This window comes from Scleropages formosus, chromosome 2, assembly GCF_900964775.1.
Source record: "Scleropages formosus chromosome 2, fSclFor1.1, whole genome shotgun sequence".
Classification (NCBI taxonomy): domain Eukaryota; kingdom Metazoa; phylum Chordata; class Actinopteri; order Osteoglossiformes; family Osteoglossidae; genus Scleropages; species Scleropages formosus.
Window position 1 is genome coordinate 13,717,951 of NC_041807.1, and position 21,586 is coordinate 13,739,536.

The 21,586-nt window shown below is 51.0% G+C and overlaps 1 protein-coding gene across 8 annotated transcripts in view; it reads left to right on the plus strand.

Moving 5' to 3' along the window:
* The window catches only part of anks1b (ankyrin repeat and sterile alpha motif domain containing 1B), a 115,057-nt gene that overhangs the window by 16,432 nt on the left and 77,039 nt on the right, over positions 1 to 21,586 (plus strand). For all 8 annotated transcript variants that reach the window (XM_018747291.2, XM_018747290.2, XM_018747289.2 and 5 more), the window contains exons 2-4: positions 12,938 to 13,018; positions 15,303 to 15,459; positions 20,642 to 20,938. In XM_018747291.2, the coding sequence (XP_018602807.2) occupies positions 12,938 to 13,018; positions 15,303 to 15,459; positions 20,642 to 20,938 (535 nt within the window). The remainder of the gene's footprint in view (positions 1 to 12,937; positions 13,019 to 15,302; positions 15,460 to 20,641; positions 20,939 to 21,586) is intronic.

Genomic DNA, 21,586 nt, shown 5'->3' on the forward strand with positions numbered 1-21,586 from the left:
TCTGCCTCCGCTGACTAGCTGATGCAGGAGGCCCCCGGCAGCTTTGCATTTCTTCTTGGATCAATGAATCGTAACGCTAATTATGATGCGTTTGTGCCATTTTTCAATGTATGTAAAATGTATCCTCAAAACACATATTACATCAGTTCCGAGAGCAACGATGAACATCCAGGCAGGACAGTCACGTGTTGGGGAATGGAGCAGGATCGAAGTGGGAATTCCATGCTGGTCATTCGTAGTATTTCTTGTGTGTGTGTGTCTTTTTAGGTGCTCCTTCGCAGGAGCCACGGTTGCCGTACAGGCGAGCGGAACTCCCCCCACCCCTGCCCGAAACGGGAAGTGTTCCTCTTGCGACCCACAGCGGACGTCTGCGATCGTCCGCCAGCAAGTTGCGTAGCTGATTGCGCCTGAGTGGGGGTGGATTGTGGCGTTCAGCAGCTCCGTCGGTCCGCCAGCATCCACTAAATAATCGCTCTTAATGAATGCAATTTGCATTTGCATAATTAAGTGGCACGACTGTGGTGGAAAAGGGCCGGAAATATTGTGAGAACATGTGTGGTCATTAAGTCGGGCATCTTCAGCGGGGTTTCTAACCCACAGTTTCTTGTTCTTAACAGTTAATGGTAAGAAATTATTCTTATGCAACAGCAGAGTTTGCTTAAGTTGACCCAGATCTGCTCCATGTATGAAGATGTGTTGTGGGATACCCTAAAGGCTCCCCCTCTTTGTTTGTCTCTTTCTCATACACCTCTCTCTTCTCCTCCCCGCCTCCTACGTCTCGCGACGCGAGAGAGGAGACGCACGAGGGCCACGCTGAGGATGTGACAGGAGCCCTGCTGGAGTCGTAGGGGGCGAGGAGGCGCAGGTGTCTGCCGTTGATCTTCAATGGGAATTTGGGCTCTCCTTTCTCCCTGTGTTGTAGCTTCCTGTACGGTGTGTGTGTGTGTCTATGTGATACTTGGATTTACAGCTAACATGTGGAGGTGGGAGTGGCGCAGCTGGACATGGACAGTACAAATTGCAGATGTTCTCCAAATGACAGGTTTCTGCACAGTCACACTCACTCGATTTAAAAATCTGTTAGGCGCGCCCCGACCCAACACACCCGTATGCACTCCTGCAGCTGCCCTACACGCACGTACACACACAGCCACCGAAGCACGCTCCCGCTCCCCATTTCCTCTGATTTGTGATTGCTGTGACACAACGAAATGGGCCGAGTTTGGTGGCAGGCTGCCTGTTTTTGAGAGGAGAAACTCCTACAAGGCGTTTTGTTCGCACTGCTTCCTTCGCACCGTTTTCCAGTAGAGAGAGAGCGAAACGTGTAGCACATGGCATCCTTTTGTGTCAGTCTGTGAAGGATCGCCATGGGATTGTGGGTTTCATTAGTCCTGATCAATATTATTCAGTATCAAAGGTCACTTCCGGGTCTGTCTGTATATGACCGCTTAATTAAAGGCCGGTCCCTTACCCGTAGTTTTAGGTCATGGTGCTTTTGGTGCCTCTGCTGTCTCTTCTAGTCCGAATTTTGGAGCATCATCTTTGAACTCAGGCCTGTTTTATGTTGTACGGTGGGGCTTAAGGGAAATGTGAGAAATGTTTCAGGCCCAGGACTTAAGGGCCACGGCAAGCACTATGGTTTGAGCTCTGGACTCCGCGCTCTGAGGGTTGCAATATAAGTAGTATTTTTTTATTTATTACACCCTTCTTGTGATGCACTTGGGTGCATAATCAGTGGTGTAACTTGGAGTCGCAGGGTGTTTCGGGACTTTCACCATGAGATACCGTCACCCGAGCAACCAAGCCAGGGTTCATCAGACCCCAGCCTGGATGCATGCAGCGCTCTTGTGATCCACAGCCATGTAGAAGCCCTTTCCACAGCCTCAGTAACAACAGTCATGGTTTTCCTCCTCTGACTGCCTGCGAGACCCAACACACTACAGGCCTTGTACAAGGACTTCCCTACAAGGACATGCCTTGCCCTCCAACGTTTTGTGCACAGCTGCTCTACCTTCATAGCTCATCTTATTCCTCTCATTGGCTTCCTCCACGCGCTTTCCTCACTGGATTGTAGGCTCCAACAAGATGACTCTTTCAGAGGTTTCAGACAGCAAGACGATGTCTGATCTTGGGGATCTCTCGGTGATGGTGACCAGAAATCTAAGTTTCCTTCTCATGTCAACCAGCCTCATGCCGTCTCCAAAAGCCCTGAGCTGGTGTTGGGTCCTGATCCGATGCTTCCACCTTCCAACGGGAACCGCAGCAAGAGCAGCGATGTGGAGCAGTGCTTAGATCAGCACATCTTGCACCTGAGGGTTTTAACTTTGAGTCTTTGGACGGGGCTACTTCCCCTACCTCAAGTCTGTTTTTCATGTGAACGTTCTCTGTGTTTTTGCCTCTATTTATTTCTGACTGTTTCACTTTCCTGCACGCGATGCCCCCCACCCCGCAAGTCACCACCCATACCCAGTGCTGTGTGTATTTCCACTGGGGGCAAAGTTTGAATCTGAACAACATATTGACGTCAGTCACTACTTCGTCTGCCGAAACGGAGAACCACGTGTAGCGTCTCAGTCATTAGGAAGAACCAGACTGGGGGGGATGTTTGAAGCCTGAATCAGATGCCTAATATAGGGCCAGTGTGTGGATGCGATGTGGGGACTCGATACGTGGTAAATTTTTCCATTGAGATAAGGCTCAGCTGTGCTGGAACAGACTGTTAAAATAGAAAATAAAATCCACAAGAAATGAAGGAGGGGGAGTGAGATGAAAGAGTGCTGCTGGTTGTGAAGGTTGAGCTCTAAAGGAAACCTGTGTGTGAGACCACAATATTGCGGCATCTCCTCCTGGACAAAAGGAGGAACAAGATGTCTTTTGCCCCAGGTCAACCCCAGCGAGTGTGTGTCTGCGTGAGAGTGAGTGAGTGTGCGAGCATTAGGGGCCTAAATCACAGCACCGCTCCTTGGAGGCCAGTGTTTTGCAGGTTCTAGAGACCACATTTTAATTAGTGCCTGATGGACACCTGAAGTCCTAGTTGAGGTGACATACTGTCCACTTAACCACATCAATATAGCAATTAAGAGGCGAGACTAAGCAAAATCCGGCGCTCGACGCCGATCTCGAGGACTGCGGCTCTACTGCCCCGCGCTGGAGTGTGCGAAGGCGCATCTACAGACTGCCTTCAGCCACCTGGCTCTCGCACCAGGGACCCTAAAGTCTCCCCCGCTCAGCTCCAAACAGGGGCACGTCAACAAAGACACGAGAGTTTAAACGGGAAGCACAGCGTGCCCTGGAGTGCCGAGCCGAGCGTTGGGCATGCCAGGCCGTCTGTCGATGGAGAAAGACACAAAATGGAGAAATTCGGTGACAGAAGTCTGACCGAGAGAGAGCCGGCTGGCTGCTGAGACGCTGGCAGCTGAAGGAGGACAGATCGTGCCCAGGCAGTGCCAACGCAGCGCCACTCCAACAAGCACTGACAAAGAGGCACGGTAACTGGACGTCGCCGCCCCCCCCCCGTCCCCCAGACTACGGCAGCGTTTCCCGGGGGGCTGGCCGTCCACCAATTTACATCCCGCCGCAGCTCCCGGGCACAGTGGGTGAAAAGGGTTCTTACCATTGACCTTGTGGCCGCTGTGGTCGTTCATGTGGTTGCAGTGGAAGTGTGGACGAGGGCAGAGCTGAGGAGGGATACCCTTCTGACTGTTTACCGCTCGCGTGGGAGTTGGACAGACACGTGGAGAGACAGATCCCAGCGCACGGGCAGGAGAAGGTCGGGTATGGTGGGCCTTCTCTCCCCTCCCCTTCTGGCCGGGCTCCTCCTGTTATGGTTCTTTGAATGTAAATAAACAGTGACGCTGGTGGTCCAATAAATTCACCCGGGCACATTTCCACATCTTAAAGGTCAAGGGGAGAGGGACTCCTCTATGTAAGACTCACGGAGGAAGGGAAGGGCAGCGTGCAGGATAGGAAACGGCCTGACGTACTTTTTCTTTTGTTGATTATAATGTCATATTTAAGAGAAGCGGTAAGTAGAGTGAATAAGCAGATACTGAGTAAAGAAGTCGCGGTGTAAATGTAGAAATGCGTGGCGGTGCGCCTTGCAGGATGCTCCGGATGGATCTGCCTGCAGGGAACGGTCCTGGAGCCTCGCACGTCGTCTGCTTGGCTGCTGCTCCGTTCCTGCCTAATGGTCGCAGGAGATGTCGAGGATATGAAACCTGTCAGTTACCCAAATGAAGATGGATAGTGTAATGAGAGCAAGTAGCGTAATGTCAGTGGCGGCGGAGCACAGAGAGCTGCGGAGCAAGGACGCATCCTGGGATTTCCGTGCCCGATCGAAGGCCGGCACGCCAAGAGCAGCAGGGAAAGCGTCGTAATTAGATGTGTCACCTACGGATGTCGGTGATGAGCTGGGAGGTGATGATGTTTTACTCAGCACTTTTGCGAACCGGGAGCCTAAGGGAGCTCCAGGAAGGGGATGTGGAGGTGATGTTTCAATCAGTGCGTGCGGGAGCTGTTGACGAACAGCCAAAAGACTCGTGTGATGTTTCCATCGCTGTTGAAGCCACCTGCTCATTTGATCCGTGCGATCATCTGGAAGGTGATGTTTTAACCACCAGCCATGCGGGTTTTGAGCGGCACGTTGTGCTCCGTGTTAAGGGTCCCGGACAGGAGCACAAGCGTCCAAGGCCGCCAGCTCATCCCCTACTTACGGCTCCTGCCATGTCGTCGTCCTGTACCGCTGCCATGGTTACTGACACATCCCTCACTTTGAATCGGGGTATTATCGACCTTTTCGTATCAACATTGGATACCTTGCAGGTAATGAGAGGGAGTCGCGTGCAGCTCCTGCAAGCAGGGTGATCCTGTATGCGTGTCCGCACATGTTTGTGTGTTTGTATTTATATTCGGTTTTTCTCGTATGTACGTCGCTTTGGAGAAAAGTGTCTGCCAGATGAATTATTGTGTGTGTGAGAGAGAAAGAGAGTGCAATTGAGAGAGACTACTTCACACATACTGTAATCAAAGCTTTCCTCCTCCTGATGACTTAAGTCTGGTAGTTCATGATGTACAAATACAGTGCATCTTACATGTTCGGAAGCCGTAAAACATAAAATTTATTGCGCTATAAAGTATGCGTAACACATGTACTGTTTAGCATCATTGATAATTAACGCTCTGTGAATACACAGCATCATATGTTATGCTGACCTCCAGCATGTATGTCTGTACATGTATGTATTTTGCCGTGTGTAGTTACTTACGTGTTTGTATGTGTTTCACATGGGAAAAGCGTTGCCACGGATACCACAGTAACCCTCTCCTACGCTGTCCCGTCCTGCCCCTCACTGATTCATACTGCTTCCCTTTCCCCCCCGTGTGATGCTGTGCAGAGGGATGGCTCAGGGAGCGGTGCAGCATGGGAGATGGACTCGAACGGCCTTTTGTACACCCGGGGGAGTAAGCGAACTGAACTGAGCTGTTTGTTGCATTCCTGGGCGTATAAACAGGACCGCATGATGACCAGGGATTAGAGCTGCTTTGTCATGAGCTTCAGCTCATCAGCATTAAACGGACAGCTTTTAACAGCGCCGGACAGTGGCTGCGTCACACGACTCGTCTGTGCGCTGTCGTGGAGCACAACCCTTCCCTGCGTCGTGTCACGAAGGCCTTGTGTGTTTCTCTTGTGTCGTCTGCCGAGTTCTCGCGGAGTGTGTGCGTGCACGTTCATGCGTTCTGCTGCCTTAGCTGGGGCTGGGCAATGGAAACACAGACCCCCCCCCAGCGTGCCAGCGAATAGGTCGAAAAGCCGAAGTGCTGCCTGTTCTGGGCAATGTGCTAGGGCCATCAGGACTGTGTGTGTGTTCTAGACTGTTTCCGGAACAGTATGGTGCTCTGATCCAGGCTGTGACACCTTCCAGGTGTGAACTCCAGCTATGGAGGCAAGGCTTCTGGAGCCGTTTAATTCTGTCTAGAAAAGGCCAAAGTGCCGGCAGGTCTCCAGTTTAACCCGGAAAAGCGAGAACCCAGCGATGAGTGTAGCCTCATCCGTTCTGCACCAACCCAGGTTGACGATGGATTGTCAAGGATGATCTTCAGCTGCACACGCGACCCTCACCCTTTCTCGGGGGCAGGATGATGCCGTTGGGTGTGCAGATCATCACCTGTTTTGGTTATCAGTAACTCCACTCATTGTCCTATTGCTCAGGGTGTTGCAGAGGCACAGCGAGCAGAGTTGCTGCCTCACAGCCCTAGGCTCTGGCTTTGGACCTGGGTTTGAATCCAGCTCAGTTTGTGTCGTTTCCTTATTCTCTCCATGTTGGTGTGTTTCCAACAGCTGCTTGGGCTTTCTTCCTCTCCCAGATGCGCACACACTTGCCTTTAGTAAGCGAACGTGTGTGTTAAGCGTCTCCCTTGTATGGGTGGGAAGAAAAATGCCGTTTGCTTTCTACCGAATATCTACAGTAGCTTTATCTGTCACCTTGGACAAGAGCGCCAGGTAAATACAAGTAAATGACAGCAACACCGCTAAGGAATGGGGCGATTTCACTGGTCTCAAAGGTCACTGCTGAGAGCGGTGCTTAGCTGTGATTATATCACAGCCATCGAAGACCGTTAAGTGGTGTGTATCGCCAGCACATGGTGCCTTTGAGCGCTGCGTAAAAAGCCTTTTGTGGTTTTAAAGACTCCTAATAACCCGAGCTGTGGAGTGCCAGGGTAACTACACCTGCTGTTGGCAGAGAGTGCCCTCGACACATCAATGATTTACGTTCTTCCATGCATAAGGAGTCCATTATGTCCGTAATGTGGTGCTCGAGAGGCCGCGATGAAGGAGTGTTTGAGTCCCAAAAGGGTGGTCCACTGTGATGGACCCAACAGGTGTGGGAGTCCTGTGTATGTCTGTGTGTTTTTATGCGTGTGTTCTGTTGCGTTATGTTTGGAAGTGGATCTGGCTGTTTTTGTGTGTACGCGCGTGTGTGCTCGTGTGTCTTGCTGGATAGATTTACAGCCAGCCTGATTGCATAGGCAACGCTGACCGCGGTACAAGGCGGTCATTACGTGGTCGCACACATTCTCAGCAGAGCTGGTGGCATTTTAAACACCTAAAGGCCTGCAATTTAGTGGTGTTCCAGCAGAGCCCTGCCTGGCATGGCATCTCGCAGCGGTTTGGGATGGAGGCGCGGAAGTGGGGTGGGGTGGGGTGGGGGGTAAGACGTGGTCCTGGTTTGTGCACCGGCTGCCGGGTCTTGGCTGAACTCCAGGATGCTGTGCTCCATGGTGCGTGCCGTCACGCGCGGATCCGGGAACATTTGCCGTGACAGGTGAGCGCGGCACCTCTCCACCCAGGAAGGGAAGGCAGGGCAAGCGAGGCGAGGACGTTTTCCTGGTAGCCACACCGAACTCAGCCACAAATATCTGTAAAACTGGGAGAGTACATCCAGGCTGCTAAACTGTCCTGCAGGCAGAGTGTAGCTGTGCTAAAACGAACATTTGCACTTTTAACTAAGTAAATTATACTTGCCGATGGGAGCTTTGAATGACTGCAAACATCTAAGAAAGAGCTCACGTAATCCCCCCCCCCAATCGGGCCGTCCGATCCTGAGAGCATCATCCTTATGCGAGATTCATCTGCGATTCCAGCTCCTGGAAACTCATTAGGCCGTCATTATAATTATCGTTCGCGGCGCTGCCATGCTCTCCGCGGCACCGGGGAGAGGTCGTTTGTAACACCGCTGGAAACGCGGGACGGTGCCGGAAAGCGAGCTGTCGTCGGGAGCGCCTGCTAAGTGCTCTGGCTTCGGGCGTCTGCGTGTCACCAGCTGCAGGTGAATGCCGGGGACAGACGGGCTGGAACGGAGCTGCTGAGGCCAGGAGGAGTGTGTGAAGGTGGTGGGGTTGGGGAAAAACGGTGAGACCTGACCGAGCTGCACGTGGCAAGTAGAAGCCATTCTGGAGCCAGATCTCATACAGAGGGGAGGGGGACTCCAGAGCTTACCTGTGCGCGTGTGTGTGAATGTGTGTTTCAATCTCTGTGTGTGTATGTGTCTGGCTGTGTGTGTTAATGCGATGTAATGATGTCTGATGCATGTGTTGGTGTACAGTGCAGTACAGTTACTGTAAGGGTTCAGTCCCTGCGCTCTGGCCAGACTGGGAGCTGGGAGAGGGACTGGACTGGACTGCAGAAGAGCACCAAAGAACTGGTGTGTGTCCTCAGCTGTTGGGTTTTCGCGATCTCACATTTATATTACATTTAGCTGACGCTTTTCACCAAAGCCACTTAGTTTTAGGCACCTTACTATGATTTGCCCATTCACACAGCTCGGTCATTTTCTTTTTATTAGCAGTTCGGAGTAAGTACCTTGCTTAAGGGCACCGCAACAGGAGTGGGATTTGAACCCGTGTCCTTCCATGTCAATGCAGCAGCTCTGAGCACCACACCACCTGCTGGCCCACATGTTGAACTAGAGACGCTCAAAGTAAAATTGTGTAGCGCTGAGTAGCAATGGGTGCTCAGAGCCTCAGTGACGTGAAGGTCGACTTCACAAGGTGTCATGGGTTTAACCCACCGGTGCTGCAGGGGCACTGCTCGGCCCGCGTGGTACTCCTTTCCTCCATTAGTATTTCGTAGTGAGAAACGAGAAGTCCCTTTCCAAGGAGTGGTACGGACAGCGCACAAACTCACGATGGGGTAAATGCTAGTACCGCGTGGCCCAGCAGGGTAAGCGGGTCTGTCCATCACCACCCTTAGTCACCCCGGCAACAGCAGCCCTGCTTGTATGCAGTGGGGCCACATGGCCGATACGGCAAGCGGAGGGGAACACGTGTAGAACAGTGCTGCGCACCCTGCTGACCCACGGGCCCTTACTGGTCTGTAACTGGGTAAAACTGCTCTTCATTTTTGGTTCGATGTGCAGTGACGGTCGCTCCGTTCAAGGCTGAATCGGCAGCACCATCACACTAACCGATATTGAACCAATCGTGTCTGGTCGTCTCAGCGGTGGATGGTGTTTAATAAAAATGCAGTAGGCAGTTGGCGCGGCTATAGCGGTGCTTCTGGGACCAATTAACATTAGAAATCTCAGAATCGTATTTGTACTGTTGAACATCGCGGTAGAACGGAGCGCTATGTTCTCTGTCCCAGGTCCTGGAGTTTGCTCATCTTTAATAGCGTAATGTTGTGAACCCCGATGTTCCGACACAACTGCATCACACCTCCGGGTGTCTGAGCGTCCGTTCTCTGACCTTCGACCTTTGTTTGAGTCTCCTGCTCCACTCTAAAGCCCTGTGTTTGCATGCGGCCCTGGAGCTCAGGGTGGGCGAACGCGGCCGGATTGTTTGGGTCACCGAAAGACCAAGACGAAAAGCAGCAGCGCGGTTCTGCTCCCCGGGGCACTGGCGACAAAGGTCACAGGCCATAACCGGGTAGTGGCCGGATGGCAAAGGAAGCGGCAGGCGCGGGACGCAACGCACACTTGTTAAAATGCAGGCTTGTTACAAACGCACGCTCAGCACGCCGCCTCGGGAACAATGGCAGAGAGTCACAAACGAGAGGAAAATAATTGCGCAGCCAACACTTTCATCCTAATCTGCTACACAAAGATAAGTTTTACCTCTTTATATGAATGGCTTTACTGCTGACTTGTGCTAATTTGTGCCCGAAACTCATTGCATAATATGAGGGTGCGAAAGCGGCTCCCTTCACGGTCCATGACCCCACGACCTTTTGCGCCCTGTTATGACCAATGCTCTGTAGTATGCAGGCACCTGCGGAAAGAAGGGCGGAGATGGGAAAGGGTCACGCTTACGCTCACTTTTAATGTCCGTTTGTTTTCCCGTCCAGATCCCGACACGTTCACGGCATCTTTCTGAATCTGTCATCTGGCGGCTTCGCCCCTCGCGTCCTCTCCCGGGTCACGGACACGGGTTGTTATGACAACTGCGACTTAATCAAATGTCTTTCTGTCTCGTAATGAAGAGCAGCCGCCTTGTCGAGAGCGCCGTGTCCTTCCTCACCGGGGTGGGACGCATTCAGCCAGCGGCAGCACGGCTGACAAACAGTCCTGATCCCCCCCCCCCCTCGTCTTAGTTCAATGCAATTGGGAGTTTAGCCTGAATTTCCTTTTGAAATGCTCTCACGCAGTCAGTTGTCCTGTTGTGGACCTGCTTTTATTCACATGTTCCTCATGGGGGAAAGACTGTGTTCTTCCAGAGAGGAGCGCACAGGTGTGGCATGTACTGGGGTAAAATGCCATTGTTTACAGCCGTGGTGCGCTGCTGTTTTTGCCACAGTGCCCCCACCCTTGCTGCTGCATGTGTCCAGCACGCTGTGCTGCAGATTCGATGTGAGAGCGACCAGAGCGGACAGCGCCTGGTCGCTAACCGGATTGGTTTTAGACAAGCGTCTGGAAGGCAGAGCGGTCAACCTGGCTTTACTCATCACAGGCTGTTGGATGGGTGAGTCCATATATGGATGGACAGGACAGATTGCAGGCCGGATTGATGTATGGATGGATGGAGGTCAGCTGGGGTTTGTGTGTACTCTGTGTTAACTGCTCATATCGGGGGTCACGCCCTTTCTGATGACGATATAAGGCCATCCCGCGCGGTTTTGACCGCAAGGTGAAAAGGCTGGGTCTTGCCCTCGGGTCTGACAGCGAGCCAGGGGTCAGGCAGTGGTCCAGAGCTGGATCAATGAGCCACTTTTAAAAGTGTATGGGGAAGTGGTCATGGTAATTGTGGAGGCCCTGGGGAATGGTCCTCACACCATAGAGGGCTGTTCGTTCTACCGCAGCAATTAGCGAGAGCGGGGAGCCGCCGTGAGTGGGAAAACGGAACAACGCACGGAGCCGTCAAACGGATGGGGGTCTCCAATGGATTTTCCTCTGCATCAGTGCTCCGGACTGCACGCGAGCCTGCCCACTTGGGAGTGAGCTGGCCCGTGGCTCAGCCCGTGGAGCTGCTAAAGCCGCGCAGGGGTTCGAAACCCCAGGCAGGAAGAAACTGCCTTGGCTTTGCTGCAAGAGCCTGGGAAATGCTGGCGAAGATCTCCGAAACACTCGGAGCGACCGAGCCAGCTTTCCGCCCCTTTCTGGCTTCACCCGTCTCCTGCTCGCGTCACTCTTCCGCGCCGGTGTCCGTCACGGTGCCCCCCACGGTGTGTCCTACGGCGAGGGATAATGATTCTGCTCACTCCCCGCGCATGCCCCCCCCCCCACCACCTGTGGATGATGTTTTCATTAGTGCAGGGCTAACCCACTTCACCCTGCAGTTTTTACCATGGCTAATTACATTAGTGCATCTTAAGTGACATTTCGCAGCTCGGGGCTTCCCGGGGGGATCTGGGCCGATTTCATGGCGGTGGTGCAGCCTACCCCTCTCCGCTCTCCCCGGGGAGCCTGTGTGGAGCTCCAACTGCCCTTCAGGCCCACGCTCTCTTGCGATGAGATGGGATTAATTGCACTCTTAATGAATCCATAATCCGCAGAGCTCAAGCCAAACCCGCGTTCCCCTCACTGTTGTGCAGGTCGTACGTGTGTTCCGTGTTTTGCGTGACCGTGTGCAGCGTTCTTCACTCATCAGGTCCTCTCCCTTTGGGCCAGGGCTCAAGGAACTGCACAAGTCAGTGTGACACCCCCCGGGGGACGAGGGAGACCGAGGATTCTTCGCTGCATTAGTGCTGCGCGGAAGCAAAGCTAAATGTAGCAGGATGAGCTGTACACACCCCTCTAATCTCCGCTCCGAGCCGTCTCTCCAGCTAATCTAACATTTTATACAAATTTGAGTGTTTTCCTCCCCATCAAAATGGGCTTGGTTCTTGTGAAGAAGGATCTGAGGGAGAGTGGATATTTCTGTCTGTCTCTCTCTGTGTGCTGAGCCACACGATGAGCCCGGGGACCGCGTACGTTGTTAGTGCCGCGCCTTGGAACGCATCTCTAGCGTAGCGTTGGTGTGCTCTGTTCCATGCTGCCAGTGGTCCTCCCCAGTGACAGCTCAACAGACCAGTGGCATGGGGTCAGTGCATGCGTGTGTGTGTACGTGTGTGCATGAGCGTGTCGGTTGTAATCAGTGTGTGGTTTTGACGAGAGAGCTCTATCCTCCAAGCTGGACCAGCCGGGGTGTTGCTAGTACACAAAGGCCCCGCATTCCTCTGGTTTTAACCCCGCGGCTCTCCTGTCCCAGCCCAGCTCCTCTGGCTCCCCACGATTTAATGCCTCGAACCACGGTCGTTTATGACGTTTCCTGTTGGGTCGGTTACCCTGTCAGTCAGAGAAACCCCGCCCCTTTCCCGATGGAATGCTTTTAGAGAACTGTTTGGAATCTGCGGGATGTCTAGACAAACTGTTCCTGGTGATTCACCGTTGTTACTGTGTTTCCTTGTTGAGAATACACCACCGGTGGCGTACTTTGGGGCATTTGTGCAGATTTTAGCATTCCTTTCAGGGATTTGTCCAGCCGACTCTTTGTTCATACAGCTACTCAACGGAGAATGTCTTCAGCCTTCCTCCTGTTTACAGTTGTGTTCCAAAGTTTTATTTAGGAAAAATTCCAGGGACTGGCCTGTTTCTGTAAGCCACCAAATCCTGAACATTTGCACGATATTTTATTTATGTAGATGACACTTTTCTCCAAAGCAAATGGAAATACGAAGGTGGTTGCAGCAATTTACCCATTAATGCAGCTGGTTAATTTTTACTGTATACGTGCGGAGTAAGTGCCTTACGGTTACCTTCAAGGGTGCATGAGTAACCCCTTGACCTGGAACTTGAAAGTGTGACTAGCTCATATTTTCAACAGCTGCTTCAGGGTGTGGTTTCATTATTTAAACCCTATTTATATGCAGCCCCTGCTTTTGATACCTTGGTCCCATGTGCCTGAGTTTTAATGCTGTGGATCAGTCATACTTGGGTCACTAACTTTAGATCTTGTCCTTCTGCAGCATCTGGCGGGGCCTGAATGTGAACTGTGCTGACAGCTCTGGGTACACACCTTTGCACCACGCCTCACTCAACGGACACAGGTAAGGGTCCCCGCCCCTGGGCGGACAGGCTAGGGGTTTGGATGAATGGATTTGGGTTGGCAGGACCCGGGCCCAGGGGACAGCGAGTTACTCGGTGCAACGCGGTGCTTGCGGTTCTCCATCTGCGGTTTCAGCCTGCCTCTGTGAGTTGTCAATCACATGGCTCAGCGACCTTTTCGGTAGCCCAGGTGTTCCACGTGCAGCTTTTCAGCTCTGTCAGGCCATGTTTCTCGTCGGTTAGCCCACCGCTGAGAGCTCTGGGTGGTGCTGCCCATGCATCACGCCTCTGTGTCAGTCACGTGTTGTAGATCTCTTCCTAAGTGCTGCGCACACCCACAAACATGGTGGGAAAGGTTAATTGTGTTCCGAGCGAGGACCTCCCCGCCAGCTGGAGTGCAGGAGAGAGAGACTTGAGTTTTATTTCAGTACGCATGGTATCTCTCTGTCAGGGGAGGCCCGCAAAAAAGCAGTGCTTCAAGCTAGCGGTAGGAAACACAAATACACACACGCACGCACACAGGGGTGTTAAATACTGTTTACAATTTAGGAGCCGTGTAGAAAATGGCTTATGTCATTTTGAGTGGAATTTGAATGGAGAGTTTACCGAAAATTACAGGTTGTGGTAATTGGGCGGTTTTGAGAGGCTGTCTTCCGGGAAGTTAATCTGAAAATCGGAGTCCTGAGGAAGTGACGGGTCGAGCAGCTGAAAAATGCCCACTTGGCCGTGCAGTTCCTTTACCTTACCTTGTTCTTCATTTGAATTCTTGTGATTTCGCACTAATGTTTTATACAGCTTGAAATTTTTCACAGGATTTGGTTTAGTGGCTCTCCTTAAGGTACATCGGAAGTTCCTCTCGTTAAACCTTCAGAGCTTGAGAACTGACACCGCTTGTGTGTGTATATTCATGTACCCTGTCTATGTTTAAGTCTAATTGTACGTTCTGAGCTTCAGCATAATATCTTTGTGCCTCAAGTACAGCAGTAGACTTTCTCTTGCAACTTGAAACTTGTTTGAACTTGGTCGGGATGTGTCCTGGTAACCTCAAGGCTCCTGGTTTGAATCACACCCCTCTAACCCATATGTAACATTGTGAGTTGCCTTAAGCAACGTCATCAGCTCAATAAAAGACAAGAGCCCCAGCCCAAAATACTTCTCTTTCTTGGTATTTCTGAGGAACTCTCAGCCTTGAGAGGAAGTGGAAATGGTTCCCAAACTATCCCACCTACAACTTGTAGCCCAGCTTGGGGATGGGAGCTTCCTGTGTAGTACAGGCATCCCTCAATTATGAAATCAGTTCGTTCCTGAAAACGGTGCGGATATTAAAATTTCAGAAACTGAAAGCCTATTTCCCATTATTTTAAGTGAAGAAAAATAACGGTGGACCCATCCAAGAAACCGTAAACAAATTTTCCAAACACACACACATTGTCTGAAGCCGCTCAACCCAAGCGGGATCGCTGCGAACCGGAGCCTGACCCGGCAACACAGGGCACAAGGCTGGAGGGGGAGGGGACACACCCAGGACAGGATGCCAGTCTGTCACAAGACACTCCAAGTGGGACTGGACCCCAGACCCACCGGAGAGCAGGACCCGGTCTAACCCACTGCGCCACCGCGCCCCCCCTTATGTTAATAGATTCATATATAATTAAGCAATTGTAATAATTTTCTAGAAAATCACATTTACACACTTAGCTATTCAGTGTTAATTCCCACTTTTCTTTTTAACTGATCATTTCTCCACTGGATCAGCAATAACACAAGCAGGGATCCACTGAGCACGTCGTGTTTGGTGTGAAAAACTTGCTAGAACTGCAGACTGCTGCTGAAATGTGCATATATATCCCACAAAATAAGCTAAACATTTCCTGCTAATTGCTTAGATAAATTTTGTTACAGCCATTTTTTTTTTTGTTTCCATAAATCAAAAATTGTTTATCAGAAGCCAAGAGCCATTATACTGAAATTTCAGATATAGTTCATATATCAAAGGATCCCTGTACCAGTAAAACCATTGCCTCCCCTTTGTGTCTTCCTCGTCCTCATTACATTATTGCTCTTTCCCACATACTTAGAAGTTTAGCAAAGCAACTGTAACTGCTATTACTGCTGTTAACTTCGACAGGTTCACTGGTCATTTGTGCTAACAAAGACCTCACTAGCTGTATGGGTGGAGAGCCATTATACGCTGGAATGTAATTGGATGGTTGCCTTATAGAGCAGTAGAATACCAGGATCATTGGCGGATGTTTCTTTTGAAATGTCTCCCTCTCTCTGCCCCAGGGATGTGGTGCTAAAACTTCTCCAGTTCGAAGCCTCCACCAACGTGGCCGACAGCAAGGGCTGCTTCCCTCTGCATCTAGCCGCTTGGAAGGGAGATGTGGAGATCGTGCGCATCCTCATCCACCATGGCCCCTCGCACTGCAGGGTCAACGAGCAGGTGTGTGTGCCGCCAAGGATCTCGAGGAAGGGTCAGAGGATGTAGGTTCCGCGCCAAAGGTGGTGGAGCGACCCTGAGAGGCGGCGGCGGTCTCAGTCGCTCGGTCGTTTGATTCGGCTTTTGTTTCCACCTGCTGTGTACTGTTGGCTCCCCCTCTGGGAGTGGGATGCTCCTGGTGGCGCTCACAGGTCTGTATTAGCCGAGTGTGATGCCGTGCTCTTCTTGGCTGCTCTTTGACATTGTGCTCCACGTTGGGCCCCAGGTAAACCCGTTGCCAGTGCTGCGTATGCACGCGCAGCTGAGCTAAGGCTCTCCAACGCACATCTTTCCACCGTTTGTCATTTTTCACACGTGTAATAGGCACGGCTGTCCTGTTTCACAGCTAATGACCGCCTTAATCCCTGTAGCAATTAAATTAAATACGCTCCCCCGTAAAGAGCTCCACCAAACATTTGCTGATTAATAGTTCTGTTCTGGTCATAAACCTTCGATATGTGACAGGCAGCCAGCACTTTCCCTGGGCCCGCCGGGGTAACGTGTGTGAGGCCACAGGGCCATAAATGTCATACTCTGTTTTATCGCACCACCGTGTCACCCTGTGTGTGTTTGTGTGTGCGAGTGTGAACGCTACTACTATAACCAAACATGTATTTCTCCTTCAGTCTGAATTTGAAAAACCTTTCTACCTCCTCACTGTTATATGTGGAACGTTGGACTGCCTTGGGCTCTTCAGCTAGTTAGTTGAGTTAATCTACTGTTGCTAACTTGTCAGATGTGAAAGTTTGTCAGCATATGCTTAGGCAAGAAAGTGGCGTGGTGTACAAGGCACAGATCAGAAATTTTTCCGCTTCACATATCCAGAGGGGAGCAGTTGTATTTCTGATTAATCTTCGATTTCATCAGACTTCCCTTTTTTCCTCCCTGTCATCTCTTGCTGCTGCAGTATTCGTTTTGCATATTGTCTGAGTGCGTTTTGTAATTTTTTCTGAGTACAGTGCAACTCATGGTGGGAGGTGTTGGTGCTATATAAAATTTGAACAGTGATGTCTTACTCGCCAAACTCTTGCCGTGACGCCAGCGGCCATCCACAAGTGCCAGCGGGGCATCCGAGGTCAGAGCACACCCCCATCCTTGTAACCACTAGACTTTACTGTGGGGGTTAACTCTGTTTTTCTCCTCCTCTTAGGCAGCTCCAACCCCCACCCTTGCTTTGAGAAGGCAGCTCTGTGAGTGGGACAAATGGGGGGGAGAAACTTTCTCTGGATGGTGGGTCAGGGACAGGTCATCTCTGCATGGGCACCTCATGTATCTGCACAACACCCCCAATGGCCGTTTTTTCACCAAATGGCAAAATACAAAAGTTCGAGAGTGTGATGTAATCAGATGTACATGAGCTGTCACAACCGCTGTTAAGTGAAAGGTAGAAGCCCTCCTTTGCTTGTAGTTGACTGGACCATTTCTGCAGTCAGACGGAAATTTACTCGCTGTTTATGGTACCACTAATTGGATCCAGGTGCTCGCTCTCTCTCACTCTCACTCACACACTCTCTCTCTCACACGCACATACACGCACACAGATTGGAGGAAGCTGTGTTTGAAGGATACGAGTTGTCGTGTGTGAGAGCCACTTATCAAATGAGCGAATTGGTTTTTGTGTCACTCAGGTGTGTGTGTGTGTGTGTGTGTGTGTGTGTGTGTGTGTATTGTTGTGTAACTGAGTGAGCAGACCTCAATCTGCAGAAACAGCTTCCACGAGCTGTTGTTAATAATCTTGCTTGAGTGACAGAAAAATCAATCAGAGCTCTAAATACCATACTTTTCAACAGTGAATTGTAGCTATTGAAACGCAGACCTTCACCGCGATTGCCGACATCTCGTGGTTCGCTGCTTTCATCTCCCTCGCTCAGTCAGCAAGTCCCGATGACATGATTTCATATAGCGAATTAACACGGTAGTGGACGCTGCGAGACATAAATGAGCAAGATTAAAAACTTGCTTGCCTGTGTCCGGGCTGTCGGGCAGATGCAGAAACGCCGTGCGTTTGTTCACAACCGCGGTTTCCGTGTCGGTGGCTGTTCCCCGACCTCTTGTACCACGGGAGAGAAAAAATACGCTTTCAGAGGAGAGAACCTCCAATGAGCCGCGCTGCCATACCGATGTTGGCGTCACACACTCGAGGTGTTCCGTGTAACTGTGTGACAGTGAGAAACAACCTCAGTGTCCTCCCCATTGACCCACCTGCTTCAATAACTCAGAAAAAAAGCTTTGTCTTTGCTCCATTAATCTTTTATCTGGACTTTACTGGAGTGAAACAGAGAAGGGCTCCCCGCTATACCTTTGTGCTGGTTTTTGTTGATGGAGGTGTAGGTGGAGCAAGATCCTTCCACACTGATCCTTCTCCATCCTTGAGGCCAACCACCCTCCGCACTGGTGCATCTTCCCCATCAAGGCCTGCAGTGACAAGGGGCAGAGTGGCCAAAGGAGAAATTGGCAAAGAAGGCAGTTGGGGGGGACGAGACCTATGGTGGGTGTGAGAGAGGGAGGAATCCCTGCTCTTGAGAGGCGTGAGAATCCCTTCAGTCTGCCTGCACAGCCACATCTTGGCCCTGCTTTGCCTGCCCTCAGCTGGAAAGCCCCAGGGTATGATGGCGACTGCATGTGGACACATTCCCGGACTGCAGCCCCCGCATTCTGAGTCTAATTGTGTGTGTGTGTGTGTGTGTGTGTGTGTGTGTGTGTGTGTCTCGTTCACTTCTATGGCTCTGCAACCTCATTAACCCCAGAGAGTTGCTGACACATCCCAGGAATGTTTTTTTGGAAACAGCAGGAGAGTAGAGGGTCATGTTGCTCCCTGACTCCTGACCCCTGGATTGGTGAACAGTGCCCCAGCACAGTCCTGAGAATTTATCTTAACCTCTTCTCGCCCATGAAGAGGAGGTCTGCATCGTCTGGGTGTGAGGTCTGCCTCCATTGATGCATCTGTGAGGTATTTTGTGAGTGACGCGTTGGTAGCGTACACTCTTCTACACTGTATATATCAAACACCCTGGTACTGGTACCACACACGGAGCACAGTGGTGGTGCGTCTTCGATGCTTGTTGGTTTTGTGGCGCCGCAGATATCTCGGATTCCTCTACTGTCATGACTGATGCTCTTCCCAGAAATTCCCCCATGAGTCGTGAGTCTGTGTTCATCCTCCATACCGCAGAGTAGTATTCAAAGCTGTTTACACTGGAAATGATTTTGTGTGTGTGTGTGTGTGTGTGTGTGTGTGTGTGTGTGTGTGTGTGTGTGAGATCACACACAGGTAAGGCCACCTCCTTGTGAGACAGCCAGTGTGAGCAGCCCGGGGCAGTCTGTTTTTCTTAAGATTTCTTTGTGTTTATCTAATCTCCTGTGAACGGGACCCCTGAACCTCATTCCTGACAGCCCACAAGAACACAGACCAGATTTGAGGCCCAATGTCACATCTTGGGGGGTGTTTGGTCCAAAGGTCATGGGACCGAGTTCACTTCCTGTGAAGTGCAGGTTGCCGGAGCTGCCCAAGGGGTGCGCTGTGTAACTGAAAGCACGTGTGTTCCACTGCGGAGTCTTCAGGGAGTTCCCAGCCTGGGAAAGTCTGCTGAGCTCTGCTGCAGGCCCACAGCTCATCTGGCCCTGGTCACATGGTGCCCTTAAAAGACTGTTTGGCACATCATGGACACCGGTGCGCTAACTCTCACGTGTGAAAGAACGCCGACTGACACAGGCACACGTGATCTCTAGCCCTCGGCCATGTGTACCCTCACGCCGAACCAGTGACGCCTTCTCCAACACAAGGCCACGTGGCTGAAGTGTCATCGGTACCTTGCACTGACAGAATTACGATTTAAGAAATGCATGCTGTCCACAAAAACATTTACCATCAGCATTCTAGTATCAAAAACAGTGCAATACAAAAGACATATTTGGAGCCTTAATGCTTGGGTCCAGTGTTAGCATTAGCGTTAGCATATTGTGTTAACGTTAGCATACAGTTTCAGCTCTGGTATAAAACCATAATTGTAAGGGGATTGTGCAGCTGTTGTGCTGTCAGCTATGATGTGTGACACATTTCCCAACGACACTTAGGGCGTGAGTCATGTTCTAGCAGGTAAAAAGAAGGAAAAGGTGTGTTGTGTGGTTTAGTAAGACAGCAACGCAATAATGGTTTATGTCTGTATGATATCCAAGTCTCCTCGCTCTTTTCATGCTGTTTAACCGGCGTTGCCTGGGACTCGTACGTGCTTAGAATGGCGTTACCATGTAGCATTAGCATTAGCTTCCAGGAAGAATGTTGGGGTTAGTTTGCGCTGTTAGCGTTTAGCGTTAGCATTAGCTCACAGCTTTCCCAACCCTGTCTACCCACACTGTGTGGTCCAGCCTCAAAGTTGGCCACAGCGAGGTTGTTTATACTGTGTGGTGAGAGGTATACACAAGGGTCTTAGGAACAATCCTGGATGTGAAGTAGGATGCAGCATGATGGAAAAACAGGGTCAGTTTTTGGTTCGCTTTGGACCAGTGTTGCTGCAGCTCAGAGACAGTGAAAACTGCATGGCTAAACAGGAGTGTTTGTGTAGGTCTTAGCTGCATGATACAGCTCTATTATAGACCACAGGCTGATTGGCGTGGCTGTCCGATTGCCTTATGCTCTAAGAAACGCCCTTCATTTGATCAAAACTGCAAGTTCATCTTGTCCAAGAAGGTTTTCACTTCCTGTGGACACTGTAACAATGAAGATGAGCCTGCAGTGCGGCATTTTGGGTACCGAATGACTCGATGCACTGCGTGAGAGAGCCTGAATTTCACCAGAGAAAGTGCAGGAGGCCCATATCAAAGTCAGGCCTGCTCATGAGGAGTAGTTACCCTTCCCTTAAATACCACTGCAGAAATGGATTGCTTTGCTGCAAAAATTACTTTGACAGACAGGACTCTTAAGAGATTCTGAAGGATTTTTCTGTGTATCATAGAGATCTGGGTGATGGCCAAAATACTTTGCACTGGGCAATCCGGCATATTACATATGTGTTACAGCACATTAGAATAGGTCTTCAGTGTGGGCACTGGATGTCAGCGCTGGTATTTTTGACGCATTCACGGCACCTGTGGTACGGATATTAACCGCACTCTCTCTGTCTCCACCACCCCGCATTTGCTGGGCTAGAACAACGAGAATGAGACTGCGCTGCACTGCGCTGCCCAGTACGGGCACTCTGAGGTGGTTCGGGTTCTGCTGGAGGAGCTGACGGACCCTACTATGCGAAACAGCCGTGGTGAGACACCTCTGGATCTGGCGGCACTTTATGGCCGACTGCAGGTGGTCCGTATGCTGGTCAACGCCCACCCCAGCCTGATGAGCTGCAGCAATGGCAGGCACACACCGCTCCACCTGGCCGCACGCAATGGGCATCGTGCAGTCAGTGAAGTGCTCCTGGATGCTGGCATGGATGTCAACATGAAGGTAAGGATTGAGGAAAGGGGTTTTTTTTGAGGTTGATGGAGGGTTAAAGGGGGGGAAGTAGAACCAGAGCAAGGGGGAGAGGTTAATGCCAAGGGAGGGGGGGAGGGGGTGTATGAAGTAGTTAATGCTTTAAGGGGAGGAGGTAGAGAGGGGTTAACTCAAATGAGAATTTAGCAGAAGAGGTAAAGGAACACAGAGATGGGTGCTGAGAGCAGGAACAGTAATGGGAAGGACTTGGACTACTGGGAAAGGTTAATTCTGGCAGGGGTGTAACCTCAGGTGAGGTGGACTGGGGTGGGGTGCGTGACAGATGGTGCACTAGGAACCAAGGCTGTCTAGAGTGCACAGTGAGAGACAGAGAAAAGGAGCCATTTTAATCAGTGCACGTCTTCCACATCTCTAGGTGATGGGTTTCTTCACGGTCAGGAGATCATAGTGAGAGAAACACACGTGAAGAAATAAAGCTCTTGGAGCGAGAGCCAAGTGACTGGCTTGTAGTGTCTTTAGTCTGAATAACACACAGAATGGCTCCTTAAAGTGAAAACTTTACTAAATTTACCTGACGCTATTCCCTCTTAGGCGCGGTGGCACAGCTGGCTTGGCCAGGTCCTGCTTTCTGGCAGGTCTGGGGTTCGAGTCCCGCTTGGG